We start from the raw sequence: 21,992 nt of genomic DNA on the forward strand, positions 1-21,992 counted from the left end.
TAGAAATTAGTTCGACAAAGTCTGTCAAAGCATTTGGATGTTGACTGATCATTGGTCCTTCGAGCCGGATAGGCACTAGCGACTATACAAAATCCATTTGGAAATTAAAAGTAGAAACCAGTGAAAAATCAGGGATAATCATAAGGACCTTGGACGCTGTAATAACTAAATAAAACAATTTTTTTAATCTCTCATATGTTATTATTTGTAAAATAGGAATTCTTATAAGAACACAAAAGTTTCAAACAAAGGTCTGTCATCATATTACTGTCGAAAAGAGAAAAATAAAAGACTTGTACAATCCTTATTAATGTGTTTTGTACCACTTTGACAAAGTTATTAATTCCTTCAAAAAGTATATTTTGTCAGAATTCCATTGGATTTCCTCATGCATCAGTTTTCTTTTATACAGTTATATTTTAGCAAATCGCTTACACAGTAAATCCTCCCACTTTTCTTTCAATAATGTAACTTACAAACTACATAAAACCTAACACTTCATTCAAAAGCATGGATACGTGAGAATATTGTAAGAAATAAACTCTGCAAGTTGTAATGCTACAAATATTGCACAACCGACTATTATCATTATAGTTTCTTTTTATGTAAAAATATTTTATACAAAAACAACACCAAAGGAAATTTCCTTTATGATTGTTTCAGGGAGTTCACCGGATGGAAAACGATTTGAATTTGTTCACGGATCGTTTTGAAAAATTTCTCAGAATGCAATCCCGATAGAAAATTGATTTACTGGATTAGACTTTCGGAGGTTCCTTCAAGATCCAATTTTGAAATCTCAAACAGTTTAGCCTAGGGCAAGCACCGGGATACCATTTTTCCTCAAAACTTCAAATTGGTGAAATAAATTGTTTAAAATTTTAACTCCCTGGAAGGTAAAAGGGCTGAGATATGTATTTAGCCCAAATTAGAGGGATTATAAATAACTTTTTCTCTTTGAATTCGAGCAAATAAAATAAATATATTCAATATTTTGGATTTTATATTCTCAGAGAAAAGTAGCAAACATTTACACGGATTCGTAGCTTAAAAAGTTTAAATTTAAATAGTGCTTTGGACTGTAACAAATTCACTATTTCCTTTACAGATATTACCATTTTTTTTAGCTTTAGAAGTAAGCTCAACGTTTGTCCGTTGATAGAGAATTTTATGTTTTTTTTTACATAGAAGAAATACAATTAATTTTATTCTTTAATTTTGATACATTTTAATTTTCTTGATGTAGATTTTTTAAAAATTAGTTTTGAATATTAGGGCTTAATTCTGTAATCAAGGTCAAAATCAATAAATTTAATCCTTTTTGTGAAATTTTACGAACTAAAGCTGTCAAATATTTTTCAAAATTTTGACAGCCTTATTTCGAAAAAAATTGATATTTAAAAACTGAAGGAGAGTAGAGACCAAAAATATTTAAGAATCAAGAATTTTTTAACCCATAATATTGATTTTTCAAATAAATCTCCAGATATTTCAAAAACATTTCGAAATTCGAAGTTCAAAAATCAAAGACTTATAAATTTTCTTAAATTTGATCTTGATATTGTTTCCAGAATTAAGGTAAGGGTTTTATTTACACTGAACGAGAATGTAAGCTTATTTAAGGGCTTTAATTCACTTTCGATTTACTGGAAACTCACTTCGAAAATATAAATTTTCGAATATAATCCTTTCAAGTGGCTTTTTATTAAGTAGAATAAGTTGAAACAAACATTTTCGTGAAATGCTAAAAGTGTTTGAAACATCATTAGTCCGTACGTTCACTGCTTGAGGTCCTGAAATCGAAAAATCAATTTTCGAAATGTCGATGTCGAATACCTCAAAAGTTTTGATGGAAAAGTTGAAAAAGTTTGATGGAATTTTAGCAAGTTTTTATACAACTTCGTACTGAAAACAGGGAATATCATTTCGGTTTTTCACTACTTGTCGCACTGAAATCGAAGTATGGATATCGAAATTGCGATGTCGAATATATGCAAATCCGTTTTTGACATTGAAGAAATTTTAGCAAGTTCTCATACAACTTCGTACCGAAGACAGGAGATCCCATTTCTTTTTCTGATTGCCGTGCTGAAATCGAAAAACCGATTTTCGAAATTGAGATTTCGAACATTTCGAAGCCTTGTTTCAATTTTGATCAAATTTCAGAAAGATCAGACGCAACTTCATACCGAAAACAAGGGATCTCATCCCTATTTTTAACAGTTTGTCGCGCTGAAAACGCAAAAAGACATTTGTCGAAATTTCGATGTCGAATATCCCGAAAGCTCCGTTTTCGATTTTGATGAAGTTTTAGCAAGTTTTGAAAAGAATAACTTCTTACCGAAAATACTAGATCTCATTTCGATTTTTCGACCACGCCGCGTTGAGATAGAAAAATCAATTTTCGAAGTTGAGATGTCAGATATTTCAAAATCTGTTTTCAACATTTATGAAGTTTTTGCAAGTTTTCATACAACTTCGTACCGAAAATAGAGGATTCCATTTCGATTTTTCACCACTTTTCGTGCTGAAATCGAAACATCTATTTTTGAAATTTGTTTTCGATTTAGATGAAATTTTAGAAAGTTCTTACACTACTTCCTGCAGAAAACAGGGGATCCCATCCATCTCTGTCTCATTACCACTTGCCGAGCTGAAATTGAAATATCGATTCTCGAAATTTCGATGTCGAATATCTCGCTATTACTGTTTTTGATTAAATGTCAACGATTCCTCACACGACTTCCTAACAAAATAAAAGATCTCTTCTCTGTTTTTGACCATGCTGAAATCGAGAAAACGATTTTCGATATTTCGAAGTAAATTTTCGAATAGTCGATGTTCAGTTTTCGACTTTGATAAAATTTGTGCAAGTTCTTACGCAACTTCGTACAGAAAACAGGGTATCCCATAAATCCCTATTTTTTAACGCTTGCCGAGATTAAATCGAAAAATTGATTTTCGATATTTGGATGTTGAATATCTCGAAATCTTTCTTTTTGATTAAATATCAATGACTACTCACGCGACTTCCTAACGAAAACAAGAGATCTCATCTCTGTTTTTGATCATTTGCCGTTCTGAAATCGAGAAAACGATTTTCGATATTTCGATGTAAATTTTCGAATTGTCGGTGTTAAGTTTCCGACTTTGATGAAATTTCTGCAAGTTCTCTCACAAGTTCGTACAGAAAACAGGGTATCCCATCCATCCCTATTTTTTAACGCTTGCCGAGATTAAATCGAAAAATTGATTTTCGATATTTGGATGTCGAATATCTCTAAATCTCTGTTTTTAATTAAATATCAACAATTACTCACACGACTTCCTAACAAAAACAAGAGATCTCTTCTTTTTTTTGACCACCTGCCGTGCTCAAATCTAGCAAATCATTTTCGATATTTCGATGTAAATTTTTGAATTGTCGATGTTCAGTTTTCGACTTTGATGAAATTTCTGAAAGTTCTCACACAACTTCGTACCGAAAACAGGGGATCCCATCTATCCCTGTTTTTTTTAACACTGTCGAGCTGAAATCGAAAAATCGATTTTCGATATTTCGATGTCGAATATCACGCAATTTTTGTTTTTGATGAAATTTCAGCAATTCTTCACAGAATATCGTACCGAAAACAAAAGATCTCATCTCTGTTTTTGACCACTTGCCGTGCTGACATCGAAAAATCTATTTTTGAAATTTCGATGTCGAATATTTTGAAATCTCTCTTTTAGTTTTTGATTAAATTTCTGCAAGTGCTCACACAATTTCGCACTAAAAAAGGGGATCATATCCTTGTTTCAATCGGTTGCCGCGGTGAGATCGAAAAATCGATTATCAAAAGTTCTCACACAACATCGTTCAGAAAACAGGAGATCCCATACTTGTTTTTGACCGCTTGCCGTGCTTTGAAATTTTGAAAATCGAAAAACCGATTATCAAAATTTTGATGTCGATGTTCAGTTTTCAACTTCGATGAAATTTCTGCGAGTTCTCACACAACTTCGTGCCAAAAACAGGGTATACCATCTATTCCTGTTTTTTAACGCTTGCTTGCCAAGCTGAAATCGAAAAATCGATTTTCGATATGTCGATATCGAATATCTTGAATTCACTGCATACAATTTTCATGAAATTTCTACAAGTTCTCATACAACTTTATTCAGCAAACACAGGATCATCTCCCGCCCCGTTTTTTACAACTTGCCGAGTTGAAGGCGAAAAATCGATTTTCGAAATTTTGATGTTAAAAATTTCGAAATCTCTGTTATCGATTTTGATGAAGGTTTAGCACGTTCTTACACAACTTCATACTGAAAACAGGGGTTTTCTTTGTTTTCGATCGCTCGCGGACCTGGAATTGAAAAATTGATTTTCGAAATTTCGATATCGAATATTTCGAAATCTCTGTTTCCGATTTTTTAGTATTTCGCAGGGTTGTAGCTGAGATCGAGACTCATCTAAAGATAACTTGCATTGTCCCCTCAATGTTCAATACGTGCTATAATTGACTAAAATTTGCCTGGACTATATTTCCGGTCATTATTTACCGATTTTGATGATTCTTTTTTCTTTTAATCACTTGAATTTTGCTAAAACTTATTCTTTTGCCAAAATAATCTTTCATTCTCCGTTCAATGCAAATCACAATTGAGAATAATATTGATAAACACTGAAAAAAGCAGTATAACCTCGATATTGTAAACTATGATAAATCAAATGCTTCGAGACTGAGTGATGTAAAGCGTTTTTCTTAGTTTTTCCCCATTTCAAGACACAAGTTTGAGATGGAACTTCACTATATTTATGTCATTAGTTTGTGGCAGAATTGTTGCAAATTTGGTGTAACCTCGATTATGTAAACTCAGTCTTACCCCGTTTACACTATCGAGGTCATGCCCTATCAACCATCCCTTGATGCATATTTATATTTTACTCCACTATGCGATGTATTTTGAGTAATATTTTGCGAGAGAAATACAATATAGCTAAATATTATGGCACTTTGATACATAAATTAATATATTCTTCATTCCCTTTCTTTCTATTTCCACGAAACAAATAAGAAAATAAAATGAAGATGAAAAAAAGGATAAACCTGAGGTAAAAATATACAATTTTTTTTCTTCACACGATAAAACGCGCGCCCATTTGTTCACAGAAACCACTTTTTTTCTTTGCGGACACTGTCAATTGGCGTTGTAACTTTTTTTTATCCCCTTGCCAATATCTTTTAGACAAAACTATATTGATTGCCTACGGCACGTCCGGTGTCATTGTCTGAATTGCTCTGTGATGAATGAGGCTGTGATGATTGTGTTGGAGTTGGAGCTTGGACAATTAGAGGTGGTAACTCTAGATCACAAGTTTTCACTCTAACACTTCCACCAATTGTGATTATGTTTGGAGTCGGCTGTGGAGAAAAGTTTTTTTTTTTCAAAGTTAAAAACATAAATTCTTGCAAAATAAACACTGCCTAGACTAAAAAAAAATCTTTGGATAAAATCAATCAAATGTTAAAAAAAAATAGAAACCAAACATACATTTTTGAAAATAAAAATATCCGCAAACTCTGAATTTTGAGATGAATTTGCAAAAGAAATTTAAAAATGAAAAAAAACTATATAAAAATTTAAATTAAAAATAAAAAAAAACTAAAAAAAAGAAACTAGCAACACTGACACTGATTTGACGACAATTTGGAAATGTAAGGCGCCTCATTTGGGGCTATCTCACATGTCTCGGTGAAACGGAGGACGTCACTTGCACTGGAGGCTGATGCACAACGTACTCTGTGAGGGTCACATCGGCCGTCCCTCCGGACTCCAGTGGAATTGGATTTTGTCTAAAGTGTTCGAGCATTTCTGTGATTGTTGGAAACCATAAATGTTGCACTCGGCATTCTCCCTGTAAACAATTTATTTTTTGTTTGTTTTTAAAGCTGCAACTTCATTCAAAATGAAGCACAGAACACAGAACAGTTTAAAATAGGACAAAAGAGCATTATATCGGACAGCTTGTAATACCGTCCACTTTGATGGAAACATCAGACACTTTTAATGCATCAGATTTCGACACTTTAAATGCCAGAAAAAATCCTGGTGGTCTAAAGAGAATTCGAGTGCTCTGCCATTTGATCCCTTGAGCGTAATGGAGCCTTAATTCGGGCAGGTTGCAATATCGGCCACTTTCAGGAAGCAGTACTTTAAAAACGAGTGAGACACCGGTGTTCCAAAAACTAAAACCGCTTTTTCTACGGATTTAGAGGACAAAATACCTTTCTATAGTCAAAAAATTGCTTTTAGTTTTGGAACACCGGTGTCCCAATCGTCCTTAAAGGTTTAACAGACTAATTACCGATCAAGACCGATGCAGTCCGATTGGAAGTGTCACAACTAAACTTAAAAAATTGTCTTAAAATCATGAAGATTGAGAATTCATAATCTTTCTTTAACTCTGCGAGTCTGGTTTTTATGGTTCTTTCAATTCAATTCATTTATTGACTCACAAAACATAGGGTAGTTTCCTCTTACAAATTTGTGGCATGACAAGTTTAAAAAAAAAACAGGAAAATGAAGCGAGATACATTTAATAGAGTAAAAAGAAATTAAGAACGATAAGAATTTTATAAGAATTAATTTTTGTAAAATAAGAAATTAATTACGTTTCTTGAAAGTGTTTCTCCGTCTTGGATGCCATTTCACATTTTTAGTTGGCGTGTTTCTTAGAAGTTGATTTCGTGTTTCTAGCATAGCTACGTTAGCGTGTTTCTTTTGAAAATAATTTCCATTCTTATTGGAAATGTTTCTTTCACAGGCGAGGTTTTCGAAACGATCCCGTGATTACAATTATAGGAAACATTTCCGAGTTTCTTGGATGCAATTTCGCGTTTCTGGACGTTCCCGTTTTTCTTAAGCAGGTGAGTTTCTTAGAAATGTTTCCGTGTTTCTTGTAAACGATTTTGTTTCTTGAAAACTCCTTCTTTTTGTTACTCTTCGCTTTCAGTTTTTAGGTCAGACGTTCCGTCAACATCCATACAGTCTGTTTCAAAAACGTTTCTGCGTGTCATTTTTTGAATTGCGTAACTTCAAACATTTACGAATTTCGTAGAAATATTTCCTTGTTTTTTGAATAGGTTTCTATTCATTCATTCATTCATTTTCAACCGCTTATCCCTATTGGGGTCGCGGGCCCATGGCATCCAAATTAGCAGCCCATGTTTGTCGATCCTCCGCCACCTCAGGAAAATGTTCGGGTTCAATCCCAAGGCGTTCCAAGGCAAGTTACTGAATTTGATTCAGCCAATAGGTTTCTATGTTTCATGGAAATGATTCTGTGTTTCTTGGAAGCAATTCTGCTTCATGGAAACGCTTACGTGTTCCTTGGAAACGATTTTGTAATTATTGAAATCAGTTACACCTTTCCGGCAATATTTTCGAGTTTCGCGGATGCGATTTTATATTTTTTGGAAAGATTTCTGTGTTTCTTAATAGGTAAGCTTCTTGGATATGGTTGGTTCCACGTTTCTTGGAAACGTTTCCATGTTTCTTGGAAACGTTTCCATGTTTCTTGGAAACGATCCTGTGTTTCTTGGAAATGATTCTATGTTCCTTGGAAACGAAAAACTTCTATTTCATAAAAATGTTTCAGTATTTCTTAAATACGATTTCATAATTTTTGAAATTTCGACATTTCTTGAAATCCCTTGACGTTTCTTGGAAAGATTTTCGTCTCTTTTTAGATACATTTCTATGTTTCTTATAAATATTTCTGTGTTTTTAGGAAACGTTTTCGGTTTTCTCAAAAACTTCTCGTCATCTAAGGGCCAAACGTCTTTGATATTCACACAGCCGTTTATTGAAAATAACTTTGTGCTTCTTATAGACAAGTATTTTGGATACGTTTCTATGTTTTAAGAAAGATTTTCGTTTCTCTTGTCAAAAAATCTGTTATTATAGAAACGTTTCTGTGTTTCTTGAAAATATATTTCTGTTTCCAAGAAAAGATTCCGTAATTATAATTATTGTTGAAAGCGTTCCTGCGTTTTCTGGACAACATTTCCGTGTTTCTCAGAGATGAGTTTTTCGAAAAGGCTTTTACGTTTAATGGAAACTATTTTGTATTTCTTGAAAGCATTTCCGTTTCACGGAAATGTTTCTTAATTTGTTGGAAACGTTTCCATTCCATGTTTCTTGAATGTGATTTCGCATTTCTAGACGTTTACCGTATTTCTTAGAAGTTAGTTTCTTGAAAATGATTCGTGTTCCTTGTAAAGTATTTCTTGAAAATGTTTTTGTTTCTTGAAAGTTTCTGTGTTTCTTGGAAACTATTCTGCAATTATTGGAATCGTTTGCAAATTTTTCGAAACATTTCCGATTTTATTGAAAACATTTCCATGTTTCTTTAGAGTTTCCTTATCTCTTGGAAAGGTTTCTCTGTTGTTTTGGAAACAATTCTGTGTTTCTGGGAATGTTTCCGCGTTTCTTAGAACTTGAGTTTCCTGGATGCGACTCCACATGCTGCTTGAAAATGTTTGTGGGTCTCATAGAACAGATTTATTTGTATCTTTTACGCAATTCTATTTCATGGAAACGTTTCTGTATTTCGTAGAAACAATTAGGGGAAATGCTTCTAATTTTGTCCAGTTTCTTATTTTGGACACTTTGAGGATAACATTGGACACTAAAAATAAATTGATTAAAATGATGGATTTTTATTCCAATATTTGATGAATAATGAATTCTATCTAAATATTTGTTCTTTTTGGAATATTTTAACACTAAATACGTTAAAATTTGAATATGATTTGAGTTGAAATTGCTTTGTTGAAAATTCAGTGTGAGCAATTGCTTACGAGAAATATGACAGAACTTCGTGGCTTACTTCAGTCTTATTTAGTTTTGGTGAAGTACTAACAAAGTTTGTTCGCTGTTTTTGAGTGATATTATTGAATATTCATTGAATATTGTGTTGATTCACGTTACTGATGATTTGTTCATTTGACCTGAAGTGAGATTTGCCTTGTGAATTATATTTTTCGTGTGAAAAATGGGAAATTTTTTAAGACATTCACCAGTGAGGTGATGATTCTTATTTTGGACAGGTGTTTTTCTCACGAAATTTCGTGAAGTTTTAGCTTTTGTGATGACTAGGTTAGGCAAATGCCTGGAGAAATGAAGGAGCATCATCTCTACGAAAGAGATGCAGTGAGAAATGCCTTGAAAGGCTCCCGGAAAGGGCAGGGAATGAGCGAATCCGCACGTACTTGGAGTACCGAAGTCAACTCACTTTAATGAATGATATGGAAAGTTTCTGGGCTTCTTGTGACATTCCACGTTTCCCTTACATGACCAGGAAGAGGACTTGGTAAGATTGGTTCATAAAATGAAGAACAATGGGCATCCTGTTGAGGCGGATTATCTGTCCAAATTTACAGACAAGTTGTAAAAATTAATAACCAAGTTGTCCAAAATAAGAGTCAAATTCACCTGTACATATCAATTCATTTTTAAACGTATTAAAACTAATTTTAGTAAAAATGAGATGATAAATAGCTTGCCAAGTTTCTAAACAATCCTTCTGAAAAGAGAGTAACAAGAAAAGTCAATTAGTATTGAAAATATGGCACTTCAAACTTAGGATATCGATGCTTATATGCAGACTGTCCAAAATTATAAGCACTTCCCCTACGAAATCATTGAAATCGTTTTTACGTTTCTTTGAAACCTTTTTGAGAATTTTGGATGCAATTTCGTGTTTCTTGAAAACTTTTCTTCTCTTCTTTAATTTTTAATAGTAGGACCGCCTGTGGCATCTACACAAACGCCTCTGGGATACGATTCTATGTTTCCCAGAGACGAGTATTTTGGATCCGATTATAGGTTTTTTGGAAACTTTTTTGTGTTTCTTGGAAACGTGTTCTTATTTCCAAGAAGCGATCCTGTAATTACTTAAAATGTTTCCGTGTTTCCGAAAACGTTTTCGAGATTCATTTTTTTCTTCATTTAATTAGCAGTCCATCTAATAGATGATTGTGCCCCGTTTGAGAGTCTTCTATGCAATTCTTCTGCGTTTCTGGAAACCTTTTTTTGAATTTCATTAATACGATTTTGCATTTCTGGAAAAAATTTCCGTGTTTCGTTTAAACGTTTGAGTTTCCTAATGACGACGTTCTTTAAAGCAATTCCACATTTCTTTGAAAAATTTCTGGCTTCTTGTAAATAATTTTGTGTTTCTTCATTTCCGTGTTTCTGAAAACGTTTTGGAGATCCTATTTTTAAATTGTGATCTATCAAAATGATTGCCCCATCCGAGATGTTCGGATACAATTCTGCGTTTTTGGAAAACTTTAAGAATTTTTTGAATGAGGTTTCTCGCGTTTCAGTACCACGTTGCCATGTTTTGTGAAAGCATTTCCGAGTGTCTCACTTAGAAGCGAGTTGTTTTGGGTGCGATTCCACGTTTCTTGAAACCTTTTCGAGTTTCTTGGTTGTAATTTCAAGTTTCAGCATTTCTTGGAAACGTTTTCATGTTTCTTGAAAATCTTTTTTTTCTCTTCTTTAATTTATAAGGGCAGGATGTCCGTGAGATCCATGCAAATGTTTTTAGAAACGATTCCATGATTCTTTTAGGCGAGTTTTTTTTGGATAATGACTTCACGATTCTTGAAAAGGTTTTATAAGTTTCATAGAAATGATTCTGTGTTTGAATGCAAATCTGTTTCACAGAAACGTTTCTGTGTTTCTTGTGAATGATTTTGTTATTTAAAACAATTCTACGTTTCTGGAATCTCGATTGTGAGTGCTTGGATTTCTGTCATGGGAAATGATAGTCTCATTATTGGAACCATTTGTACGCTTTTCGAAACGTTTTCAAACTTATTGGAAACATATTATTGTCTGTCTTGGATGCGATTCCATGTTTCTCGGACAGTTTTCCGTGTTTTTTTGGAAGCAATTATATGTTTCTTGGAAATGTTTCCGTGTTTTTAGAGGTTAGTTTGATAGATCCGATACCACGTTTCATGTACAGGTTTCTGGATTCCATGGAAATTATTCTGTGTTTCTTGGAAACAATTTTGTTTCATGGAAACGTTTCTTTATTTCTCAGAAACGTTTCCATGTTTATTGGAAACGATTTCGTAATTATTGAAAACATTTTCTAGAAGAAACCTTTTCGAGTTTTTGGATGCGATTTCATGTTTCTTGGAAGGATTTCCGTGTCTGTATTTCCTAAAAACAATTCCGTAAGTATAATTATCGTTGGAAGTATTTCTGCGTTTCTGGAACTATTACCGAGTTTCTTAGATACAATTTCACGTTTCTGGAAAAGGTTATCCTTTTCCAATAAGACGAATTTTTGAAAAGATTTTCGTGTTTCTTGCAAGCAATTCTGTTTAATGGAAATGTTTCTGTGTTTCTTGGAAACGTTTCCCTTTTTCTTTGAAACCTTTCCATACTGGGAGTATTTCCATGTTTTTAGAAACGTTTTCGAGATTCTTTTCTTTCGGGTTCCATCCGTTCCATATCTAAAAGGTTATTGTTATTATCCCGCTCGAAATTCTTCGACGCAATTTTGCGTTTTGATGAAACCTTTTCAGATTTCTTGGATGCAATTTCATATTTCTGAAAGATTTTCGTGTTTTTTTGCAAAGTATTCCAGTTTCTTGTAAGCAATTCCGTGTTTTTAAAATCGTTTCTATGCTCCTTAGAAACGTCTTCGAGTTTCTGGGAAGTTATTTTGTGTTTCTTAGAAAAATTCTGGTGTTTCTTGAGAATTTTTTTTATTTCTAGAACTTCTTGTGCTTTTTTAAAAGTGTTTCTGTATTTCGAAAAAAAAATCGTGTTTCTTGGAGGCTATTTCGTGGTTCTGAAACTTTTTCGTGTTTTTTAAAAAACTTTACGTGCGTTTCAATGAGATTTCGCGCTTCGAGAAACATTTCCCTATTTCCTGAAAATGTTTCTAATAAGTTCCTTGAATATGTTTTCGCGTTTCTAGACATAATTTTTTCAGATGATTATCCCTCAAATGAAATGAACATTTCTTGAACTTTAACAGAAAATAATTTTATGCACAACTTGATTTCGAAAGTAAAATGCAATTTTTATACAAAATTATTTTGTTTTTGAAATTAGTTTAGGTTAAAAAAATGAATTTAGGGGTATTTTCTCATCACTTTTTGTTTCACTTTAAAATTTTGTGCTTCATTTTTTATTATTTTCACCTGAATTTTAATTTTAAAAAAAATTGTGTTGGACTTACCTTATCATTGAGCGTCATCCGGAGGTGCTTAGCGCGTCCTTGGAAGTTGAAAGTCAGCACAAATTCTCCTTTTCGCGTCTCACTCTGCCTCACCAGGAACACCCCATGCCCCCCAGCGCCCCCATGAAGCACCTGCTGGGCAGCATCTGACCGCGGCAGCGTGCCATGGAACCAAGGGTAGTCCCGCATCATGGCCGTGAGGTCTGTGTCAGTCTCATGAACCGGCTCGAGGTCTCCCTCGGTCAGTTCAAAGTTGCTGGACGACGAGAAGCGCTCGCCGGCTCGTCGTGGAGGAACTTCCGGAGCAGGACTAGAGGTGACATCAGGCCCAGGAATTGGCGTGGCTGTGGCATTGGGAGCCACACTGACCACAGACAGGGCCTGATCAGCAGATGGGAGTTGAGTTGTAGGAGTACTTCGCATGCAGTACCGGATTGTGGCCAACCAGCTGCGCATATCATCAGTGTCATGGGCCTCAATCACATACTCCATGTTATTGTCTGCCTTCAGGACGAACGTATTCTCGTGATCAGGCATCTCCAGGGCAGTTGTTTCTCGTGCTTCCGAAATCAGGAAGCAAAAGACGCCACTTCGAGGCTGTTGATTTTTTTTGTAAATTAATGTGAAACGTTTGAGGAAAAATTGCAACTTTGCTTTTTAATTTAATTTTTGAAAATTAGGATTTTTATTGCATTTTTTATTAATATTTTTTTTAGGTTAGAATTGAAAAATTAGCAATTAAAAAAAAATAAAATCATAAAAATGAAAATACGCAATTTAACAATAAGTTTGCATTTAACCCATTTCTTACCATGGTATTATACATCTTACGCAAATTGAGTGATTTTTGATGATTTATTTCTGGGCAATTTTTATCCGAATTGCTGTCGGAAATGGATTTTTAGTAACATTAGTTATTCAATTACTTGAGAAAAATAGTCCGAAAGAGATGGAAATACATTTTGTTGTTCTTTTCTCGCTTCGCGGAAAGTCATGCAAAATTTTTGCTCAAAATGGCGGACGGAAAATGCGACATCCCGTCGAATTTGTTAAAATTGGCCAATTTCCTCTTTCCTGATTTGAATTCTAGTTGCCAATTTGTGTTCTTGGATAGTTACTCTATCTAAAGCAATAGAGTTTGTAATGAATTAATGCACAGGATTTAGATTCAGTAACCGTTAAGACGTGTGTTTGGCAGCGGTTCCCCGCGCCCCCGTAATAGGTAAAAATCTTTTCTTTTAAAAAAAATTCATCTATTAATCTGTAGGAAACTAAGCTCAAAATATGAACATTCTATCTCAAGTATTTCTGGTACATTGACTGAATTTGTTAAAAATTTTCGCCATTTAAATTGTTTATTAGTAATTACTTTTAGGTTAGTTTTTACATAACCTCAAAATTTAAAATAACATATTCTCTGTTCTAAATAAAAAAAGAATCTCAGAAGAAAATGAAAAACCTCCTTGCTTGGTAACTAAATCAGATACTTTCAATCAAGGATTAAACCTTTTGTTTTTAAATTAAAAATATGATTTTAAAAAAAATGCGAAAATAGTATTTTTTTACTTGCAATCTATATAACCTAATTAGTTGTAATAAATTCTTGAGAAAAATATAGAAATAGAACAATTTGAGAACTAAAAATTACAAAATTATAATTTTACTGGCAAAATCGCTTTCTTTACTTCCAAAATAGATTTTGTACTGCCCAAAAGTGATTTCTTATGGCTCTATTACAGCTTTAGATCACGAATATTTCTTGAAATTAAAATTCACATCCTTTTTACTCTTAAACGTTTTGCATAATGTATCTCTACTTCACTTTTTCCCATTCAAAATTCGATTGAAGTAAATTTAATTTAGCGTGGACGTTCAAAAGAAAAAGAAAAGTATGAAAGAGTAGGATAGAAAATCTAAACTGAAATCTAATCTAATTTGAGAAGGAAAATGATATGAATTTTGATTTCATGAAAATTCCTTGATCTAAAAGGTGTGTCAGCGCCATTACTGATAAAAATCGATTTTTCACTGATCAAAATCGACTAGAATACTGATAAAAATTTTCTTTTTTACTGAACAAAATAGACTTTCTATCGGTCAAATTTGATTTATTGGACAAAATCTATTTTTAACTGACAAAAATTCACTTGCTTACTGAAGAAAATACATTTTATTTACTGATCAAAATTCAGTTGTTTAGTGATTAAAATTGTTTTTTACTGAACAAAATTTATTTTTTTTATTAATCAAAAGAGATGTTATTTATACTGGTCAAAATGATTTTTTTAACTGTACAAAATTAATTTCAATATTGATCAAAATGGATTTTTTATCGATAAAAAATTATTTTTTAATGACCAAAATCAATTTTACACTGACTATAACTCGATAAAAGATCAAAATGAATTTTATTTACTGGTCAGAATTAATTTGATTAATGACCAAAACCAATTTTTATTGAACAAATCCGATTTTTCACTGACTAAATTGACTTGCTTACTAATCAAAATTAATTTTATTTACTGATCAAAATTGATTTTTTATCGATCAAAAATTTACTTTTTAACGGCCAAAATCGGCTATTCACTGACTAAAATTGTCTTGGTTACTGATCAAAATGAACTTTATCTACTGGTCAAAATTGATTTGTTTACTTGCCAAAATCGATTTTATATACTGATTAAAATTTATTTGTTTATTGATTAAACTTGATTTTTTTTACTGGTCAGAATGAATTGAATGACCAAAATTAATTTTTATTGACAAATTCAACTTTTTTTCACTGACAAAATTGACTTGCTTACTTATCAAAATTTTCATTCGCTGATTAAAATTAACTTGCAAAAATCAAGTTTTCCACTGACCAAAATTGACTTGCTTAGTGATCAAAAATTAATTTCGGTTAATGAACAAATTAACCAGTTTCACTAATGATTAAATCAATTTTGATCAATAAAGAAACGAGCCACTAATTATTGATCAAAAGTGTTTTTTTTTCTGTCAAGATTGATATGTTTACTGATCAAAATTAATTTATTTTATTGCCAAAAAATATTTTCTTTATGGCTCTGGAACACCTTTTAGATCAGAAAAATTTCAAGCGATCTAAATTGGAGTCTTTTTCTTTCTCACGCGTTTTGCATATGGCTATCTCATTTTTTAGCAGTCTTCTTCTTTTAAACATCAGAAAAGTTCAATTTAGCTCAATCGAATTTGGAGTGCGAAAGAGTGAGATAGACATTTTGCAAAACGTGTGTGAATACTGATTTCATGAGATTTTTCAAATCTAAAAGGTGTGCCGAAGGGGCCGAAGGCATTACTAAGGAAATTTGATTGCCTTACTGGCTAAATCCAATTTCAATTGCACAATTTGAATTAATAATTGACCAAAAAGTTAACCTTTTGGATTTTTTAGTGATGAAAATTTTCCTTGCTGATCAAATTTAAATTTTCTACTGATTATTTTTTACTTAAATACTTTCCAATCTGCTTCAATTAAAATTCATCAGGTGAAACATTTTATTATTTCTTTTTAGGTTAAGTCTTTTAAAGTTTTCAAAGACCAGTCTTTCAATTTAGACAAGAGTTTTAGGTTATGTTTATTGTCAGTTAAGGATCAAAAAACTATTTTATGTCTCTAAAATCCATTAATTTTTCGTCTAGAAGATTTCTTCTTGATTTCATTGCTTCGAAATTTAAATTTTTAAAAGTTCTTACCTCAAAACTCATGTCCGTAAATTTGATTTAAAGTTTTCTAGGTTAGGACAAACATAACCTTAAATTAAAGAATGTTTCGTCGCGTAGTATTTCGAGTGGATTTATTTTGGAACTTCTGAAGGTTATTCCCTCCAATTGTTATTACAAAATTCCCAGATTTGAAACCTAATAGGCTTTTGGTCTTATTGGAAAAATGACTAATAGGATTCCTACCTTTTGTGACTTTGGCGGAGAGTAGAATTCCAGCATGTAGCCCCCAACGGTTTTCACCAGAGCTAGTCGACACTTCTCCCACTTGTGAATCCCTCCCGGCTGATCCAGGCTCTCCGGCGTCAAGTAGTTGACGTATCCCTCCTTCCGGCACTCCACGACAATCTTGGACAATTTAGTCTTGGATTGTCGCGCAGTGGCCAGTTCCGCTTCGTCCGAGTGCTGTTTGTGGAAGAAAGCCTGCAAGCCAAAATTGTCCCTAGAGCAATCACAGAAACGAGCAGAAGATTCAAGGCAATACCTTTCCCTTCCGGAGTCCCTTGAAGGACAGCCGCCTGAAGAAAGGCTTATGGGTGATTTTGGGTGAGTCTGTGTCTTCGGAATAGTCACTCTCTTCGAGAACAATGGCATTTCCATTTCCAGTCTGTAATTGTTTTTTTTTTGGGGCAAAGGCAACAAATCCGCTTTAGAGTAAAGGCTGGGAATGATCTGGATAGAAAGATTTTACCTTTTGATGAGTTCTCCGTCGATTGAATTCAGTGTCAAAATGATCAGAGAAGCACTCAATGAACTTCCTCATAAAGTCTCTGTGGGATATTGTGGTGCGTGCTGCCTCGGGCAGATTGCTGGCCATGTAGTGAACGCAGGATTTGGCAAAGTCCGATGCAGCTGCTCGGGCATGTCTCTCGCAGAATTCTGTCCAGCCCGAAGTGCCACTTCCACTTGCCACACTTGTGCACAATTCCCCGGCAATGTCTGGTGACCCAGCCATTTTTGCATACCCCACCTCTTATCACCCTTATCAAATGGCACAGTCAGAGCAAAACCCACAAGATTGTGGGATATCGTCTGTATCTCTGCCCGGGATATTTTGATTATGGGGAGTCGGCACTCCTCAACAACTTTTCCACGCCCAATTCTCAGCAATCTAAGCCACAATTCTGTCCACTAACCAAACAATTTACCTCCTCACCACCTTCACTGAACACTTCCTAGCATACTTAATCACTTTTGCACGGCATTCAGGCAGAATTTCACGGATTTACAAATGAAATCAACACTGGGAGGAAGCCATTTTTTCAACTTTTTTTTGACAACTTACTGTCAGCGCGCCGGACAAGGACACACAAAAACAACATTCGACCAGTTTCGGAGTAATTTGAATTTCAAATGAAAATTTCGCAAATCAAGTAACGGTTTATTTATTTTTCATTTTCTTTTCATTCACCCGTTGAAAATTTCACAAAAAGTTTTTTTGTTCTTCCAAAAATTGGATTTACAGTAGACTCTCTCAAATTCGGGCATATGGGACCGAAACGTCAGCCGAATTAGACAGAAATTCGGACGACATGTTCAAATAGATATTGAGTTTACACACTCATATATAACGTAAATTGCATGAAAATCCCTCAATAATGCAAAATCACATCAAAACTAAGACAAACCATGCTAAATTTGAGCATATTTGATTCATTTGATAATCATAATCAAACTTGAAAAATGACAACAAACTTTTTTCAAATGTAACCGCTGCCCGAATTAAAAAGTAGCCCGATCTTAAAAGAGCCGAATTTGCGAGAGTCTACTGTATAGCTAATTTTTCTTTTTCTAATCCATTTTTTAATTATAAAAATTATTTTTTTAATATTTGACCAAAAAAAATTAATTAAAGCCTAGAAAACACAGAAATTCAACTGAATTTAGGTTATGTCAGACCTAACCTCAAAAAATAAGATTTTTTATGCAGTAAAAGTAAAGGAACTCGTAATCTGCATGATTAAAAAATAAAAATGATTAAATGTTCCTTAAATTACAAAATACGGGCTTCATATTCTAATTTCGCATAGAAATTTCATATTTTCTAAAACATCCGTGCAAAATTGTCCAGAAGTGATTTTTTTCACAAATTTGAGAGACAGCATTGTCTTTGGATCTAAAAATCTAAATAGTCCAGTTTTCTTTATTGACTCAGTTTTCTTTATTGTATCCTTTATGGCGCTGCGATCGCTTTTTCGTTCTTCGAATGTTTCTTCGAACAATGGCCGGTTAAAATGTCGGCAGTCCCAGTCCGCCAGGCTCTATAGCGGTTCCCCCCCACCACAATTTAATCCATTCGTTTTCTATCGATATTTTCCATGAAGAGTCTGGACACACGACACGGTATATCGGTATTGTCGCGATATAGTCCGTTTGATGTGCCTTGAATTTGTCTTCTCTCTGATTATAGACTTTTTGGGGATCTCAGTGGTGCAATAGGCAAGACGGTTGGTTCTTGGGCGGTGAGATCTCTCACTCAACTCTCACAGATGTGAGTTCGAGTCCCGCCCGATGCAAGCAACTCAATGTTTAGAAAAATACATTTTTACTGTGATATAACGTAATAAATATGCATCGCATCGCCCAACAACTCCGGGAGCATGGAAGAAGCATCCACACTGCGGGGAAGGCGCTCCTGAGCGGTCTACAAACGGACTTAGCAGATTCTTCCAACACGGAATCAACAACAATATTACATGATTACATTGTAATAATGTATCCCGATACGATTAAATAGACTTTCTCATTTGTAAAGAGAGTCGTAATGCTGGGTCAGGTCTAATGAATACAGTTCTAGCTCCCGCAACAGCGAGGCAGTCTGCCTTCTCTTTTACTGAAATTCCTGTGTGTCTAAGTCTGTGTCTAACTACCCAGTGAAGTCCGATCTCACATCTCTGTGAAGTTGATTCTCCCAGCTCCTGGCATTCGAAAACAAGAGCAGACCGAGTGTTCCAACCAGATATAGAAAGAATCGCGGACTTGCTATCCAGAAATATTTGTATTTCCCTGGATGTCGGCCTCCGGCAGCCTATATATTCTAAATGGCAGCAACCAACTATTTAGACCTGAAACATATTTATTTATGTATTGAACAAGAGGCACTGATCCACTTAGCTGATTAGTGAATCTGTGAATAGTGCAACCGTTCCAAATTTAATAAGTTCCCCTTCGTGGGTCGCTCCATTTGGATTCGAGGTGCATTGTAGCTTTAACCTGTCTTCTGGAAAACTTTCGCACTGAGTCATACCTCATTAAAAAAAGATCAGGTCAGGGTGCCTCCGGATCGGTTTTTCGAGTTTTCTCGCGTGTCTTGCCGAAGGGCTCCTGGACTTCTAAGTTTCTCCCCATTTAAAAAACAAAAGTTTTACTTTTATGAATTTAAAAAAAAATGTTTTCCTCGTTTTTCCTGTTGCTTCATACTTACTGTTTAAAAATATTTTTTGTTCACATAACCCTGTCATTTTTATTGCCACAAATCCTGGACATTTTCTATCAGCAGACACAACAATAAGCTGCAAAAATTTAATTTGCCCAACAGTCTCTTCTAGAACGATATTTTTGCACAACAAATTTAAAAATATAACTCAAATAGATAACCTTAAATTGCAAAACTTTATCAAAAAAACTAACTTTTAAATATTTTTATTACTCTTTTAAAATAAATATTGGAAATTTGAGGTTAGGCCCAACATAACCACAATTTTTTTAAAATAATTTTTCCACATTTACATCTTTCGAATGTCTAATCCGGAAAAAACGTTCCTCATTTTGTTGAACTTATTCAATGATTTGATTTGAACTGCTTTTCTAGAATTAGAGATTGTGTGAAAAATTATATATCTCCTTCAGAAATTGCTCTGCCTTTAATCTCCTTTTCTCACTTTTGCAAAATATAACCTTGCATGCTGTAGATGTGTGTGCACTGAGAAAAATCTTCTAGGTTAGACCTTAAACCCAATTTTTTGGGCACTTTTTGCTCAACTCTGTAGGGTGGATTTTTCTTCACAAAAAGTAGAAATCAATTTCCCTATCAATTTGCAGATGAGTTTTTTTTTATTCTCATGAGAATGTTTTATTTTTAAATAATTGCTTCATTCCAAAATGCTCATTTTTTCTGGAAAATAATTTTGAAAAAAAAAACAGAAAAAATCGTACTCTCTATCCATTAGTTCTAAAGTTAGTTTCTCTCTAGATTTATCACTATATTTCACACATATTACGTTCAATGATTAATGATTCTCATTTTTCTTTTCACTTTTTAAATCTGAAATTCAATGTTGATGTCCAATAATTAAGCTTCACATTACATAAATATACAATGAGATAAATCTTTTGTTCAACTTGTTGGTTTCACTGCTGTTATCGGTTTTTCATACATACAATAAAGTCGTAAAAAAGCAACATGTACAGTTAGTGTCTATATGTTTTTTTATTCTCAATCACCTCATTCAAATACTTAAATCTGCGATTTTCTGATTTTTTTTTCTACTAAATATATCACCGGTTGTTTGTTCTTTTTTACATAACTTTTTTTTTCTTTTTTTTTACTCTTTTTAATCTTAAATTTTTACTATGACATACACTCTAGGAGGAAGGGGGTTTGTCTCATTTTTTTTATGTATACATACATCAAAGTACAGTAATTAATAATTCTAATTAGCAATTACTTCAAATCTTCATTTTTTTCTCTTTCAGAAAACAAATCAGAAAAATTACGCATACCAGAATGTTTAGAGAGGGTCTCCTTAAATAAATTGTGTGATTAACCTAAATTAATAATTCTTGGTTAAATCTATAATTCATTTTTGGGGATCATTCTGTTATTTGGTTAAGAGATTTTTCGAATTTTTTGAGGTTATACTGAGTTTTACTTCAAAGAAAACAGATTTATTTGGTAAAAATTCCCAAAAATTATCATCTAAATTTGTCTTCAGAATGAAATATTAATGCAATTCACATTAATTCTTACAAGTGAACGTCTAAATAGGAAATTTGTGTCTTTGAATCACTTAATATTCAGCGTTTGTTATATTTATTGATAAAATTGATCTGAAAAAATAATCTGGGGTTATGTTGAAAAATTCGTGCTGTGGATGATTAAAAATCATACTTCTGTCCAGCTCCGGAATATTTACACGCATTATGATCGCATAAAATGAAAAGGACATACGTTACCATGAAAACTTGTGAGAAAAAAATCAGGTGTTTGGTTCAAAGTACAATTTAATTTCACATAAATTCCGTTATATTTGAAAATATCGTTCGAAAAAAAAACAGCATTTTCAGCATATTTTCGCTGAGTCGATTAGCAGCAATTTGTTGACCGGTCAGCAGTTCTCGAACAAAAAGTGCTAACAAAATACATGGTAATGGCATTGCATCGCAAGTTTCTTTTTAAGGTTAGCAGAATTCAGCTAAAAATACATATGTTTTCAGCTGAATTGAAATTGAAATTTGCCGAGTCGATCAGCAAAAAATTAGTGGCCGGTCAGCAGTCCTCGAAGAAAAAGTGCTACCCATAGTGGCAGCGGCACTGCCTCACAAGTGTCGTTTTAAGGTTAGCAGAATTCAGCTAAAATGCATGTGTTCAGCTGAATTGAAATCGGTTAGAATTTAGTGCTCGCTGAGTGGGAAATCTCAGCGAGCAGTTAGCTAAAAAAAGCAGCGTTTTCAGCATATTTTTGCTGAGTCGATCAGTAGTAATATGCTGACCGGTTTTTGAACAAATTGTGCTAACCGAATTTAAAAAAATGACACTGCCTATCGTGTCGTTTTAAGGTTAGCAGAATTCAGCTGAAAATACTTGTATTCAGCTGAATTGAAATTGGTTAGCATCTGATGCTCGCTAGGATGTTATTCATACTAGAAGACTCTCTAGTGTAAGCAGAAAAGAAGATTGTTTTTGAGATTGAGTATTATTTAAAATAACATAACCTCATTTCTTTTTCGGCTCTTACAAATCTAGAATTTTCAAGTTAGAATAAAAGTA

General features: G+C 33.6%; 1 protein-coding gene across 2 annotated transcripts; it reads right to left on the bottom strand.

The window, feature by feature from the left end:
* Nucleotides 1-4,779: 4,779 nt before the first annotated feature.
* On the bottom strand, nucleotides 4,780-17,296 carry LOC129810124 (SH2B adapter protein 1). 2 transcript variants are annotated; one of them, XM_055860416.1, is made up of 6 exons: nucleotides 16,695-17,296; nucleotides 16,488-16,610; nucleotides 16,190-16,426; nucleotides 12,260-12,856; nucleotides 5,735-5,905; nucleotides 4,780-5,411 (listed from the first exon to the last, which is right to left on the bottom strand). In XM_055860416.1, the coding sequence occupies exons 1-6, from the start codon at nucleotides 16,956-16,958 to the stop codon at nucleotides 5,232-5,234; spliced, it is 1,572 nt and encodes a 523-aa protein (XP_055716391.1). In that variant the 5' UTR covers nucleotides 16,959-17,296; the 3' UTR covers nucleotides 4,780-5,231. The 2 variants fall into 2 exon arrangements, with proteins under 2 accessions (XP_055716391.1, XP_055716392.1); XM_055860417.1 differs by having other exon boundaries at nucleotides 5,346-5,411; nucleotides 5,681-5,905.
* Nucleotides 17,297-21,992: the final 4,696 nt, after the last annotated feature.

This window comes from Phlebotomus papatasi, chromosome 1 (genome assembly GCF_024763615.1).
Source record: "Phlebotomus papatasi isolate M1 chromosome 1, Ppap_2.1, whole genome shotgun sequence".
NCBI lineage: Eukaryota > Metazoa > Arthropoda > Insecta > Diptera > Psychodidae > Phlebotomus > Phlebotomus papatasi.

Coding starts and splice junctions, on each gene's coding strand:
- LOC129810124 (XM_055860416.1), bottom strand. CDS start 16,958: ATGGCTGGGTCACCAGACATTGCCGGGGAATTGTGCACAAGTGTGGCA. Junction 16,427..16,487: donor AGGGACTCCGGAAGGGAAAG/GTATTGCCTTGA, acceptor TTTGGCTTGCAG/GCTTTCTTCCACAAACAGCA. Junction 5,906..12,259: donor GGATGACGCTCAATGATAAG/GTAAGTCCAACA, acceptor AATTGTTTACAG/GGAGAATGCCGAGTGCAACA.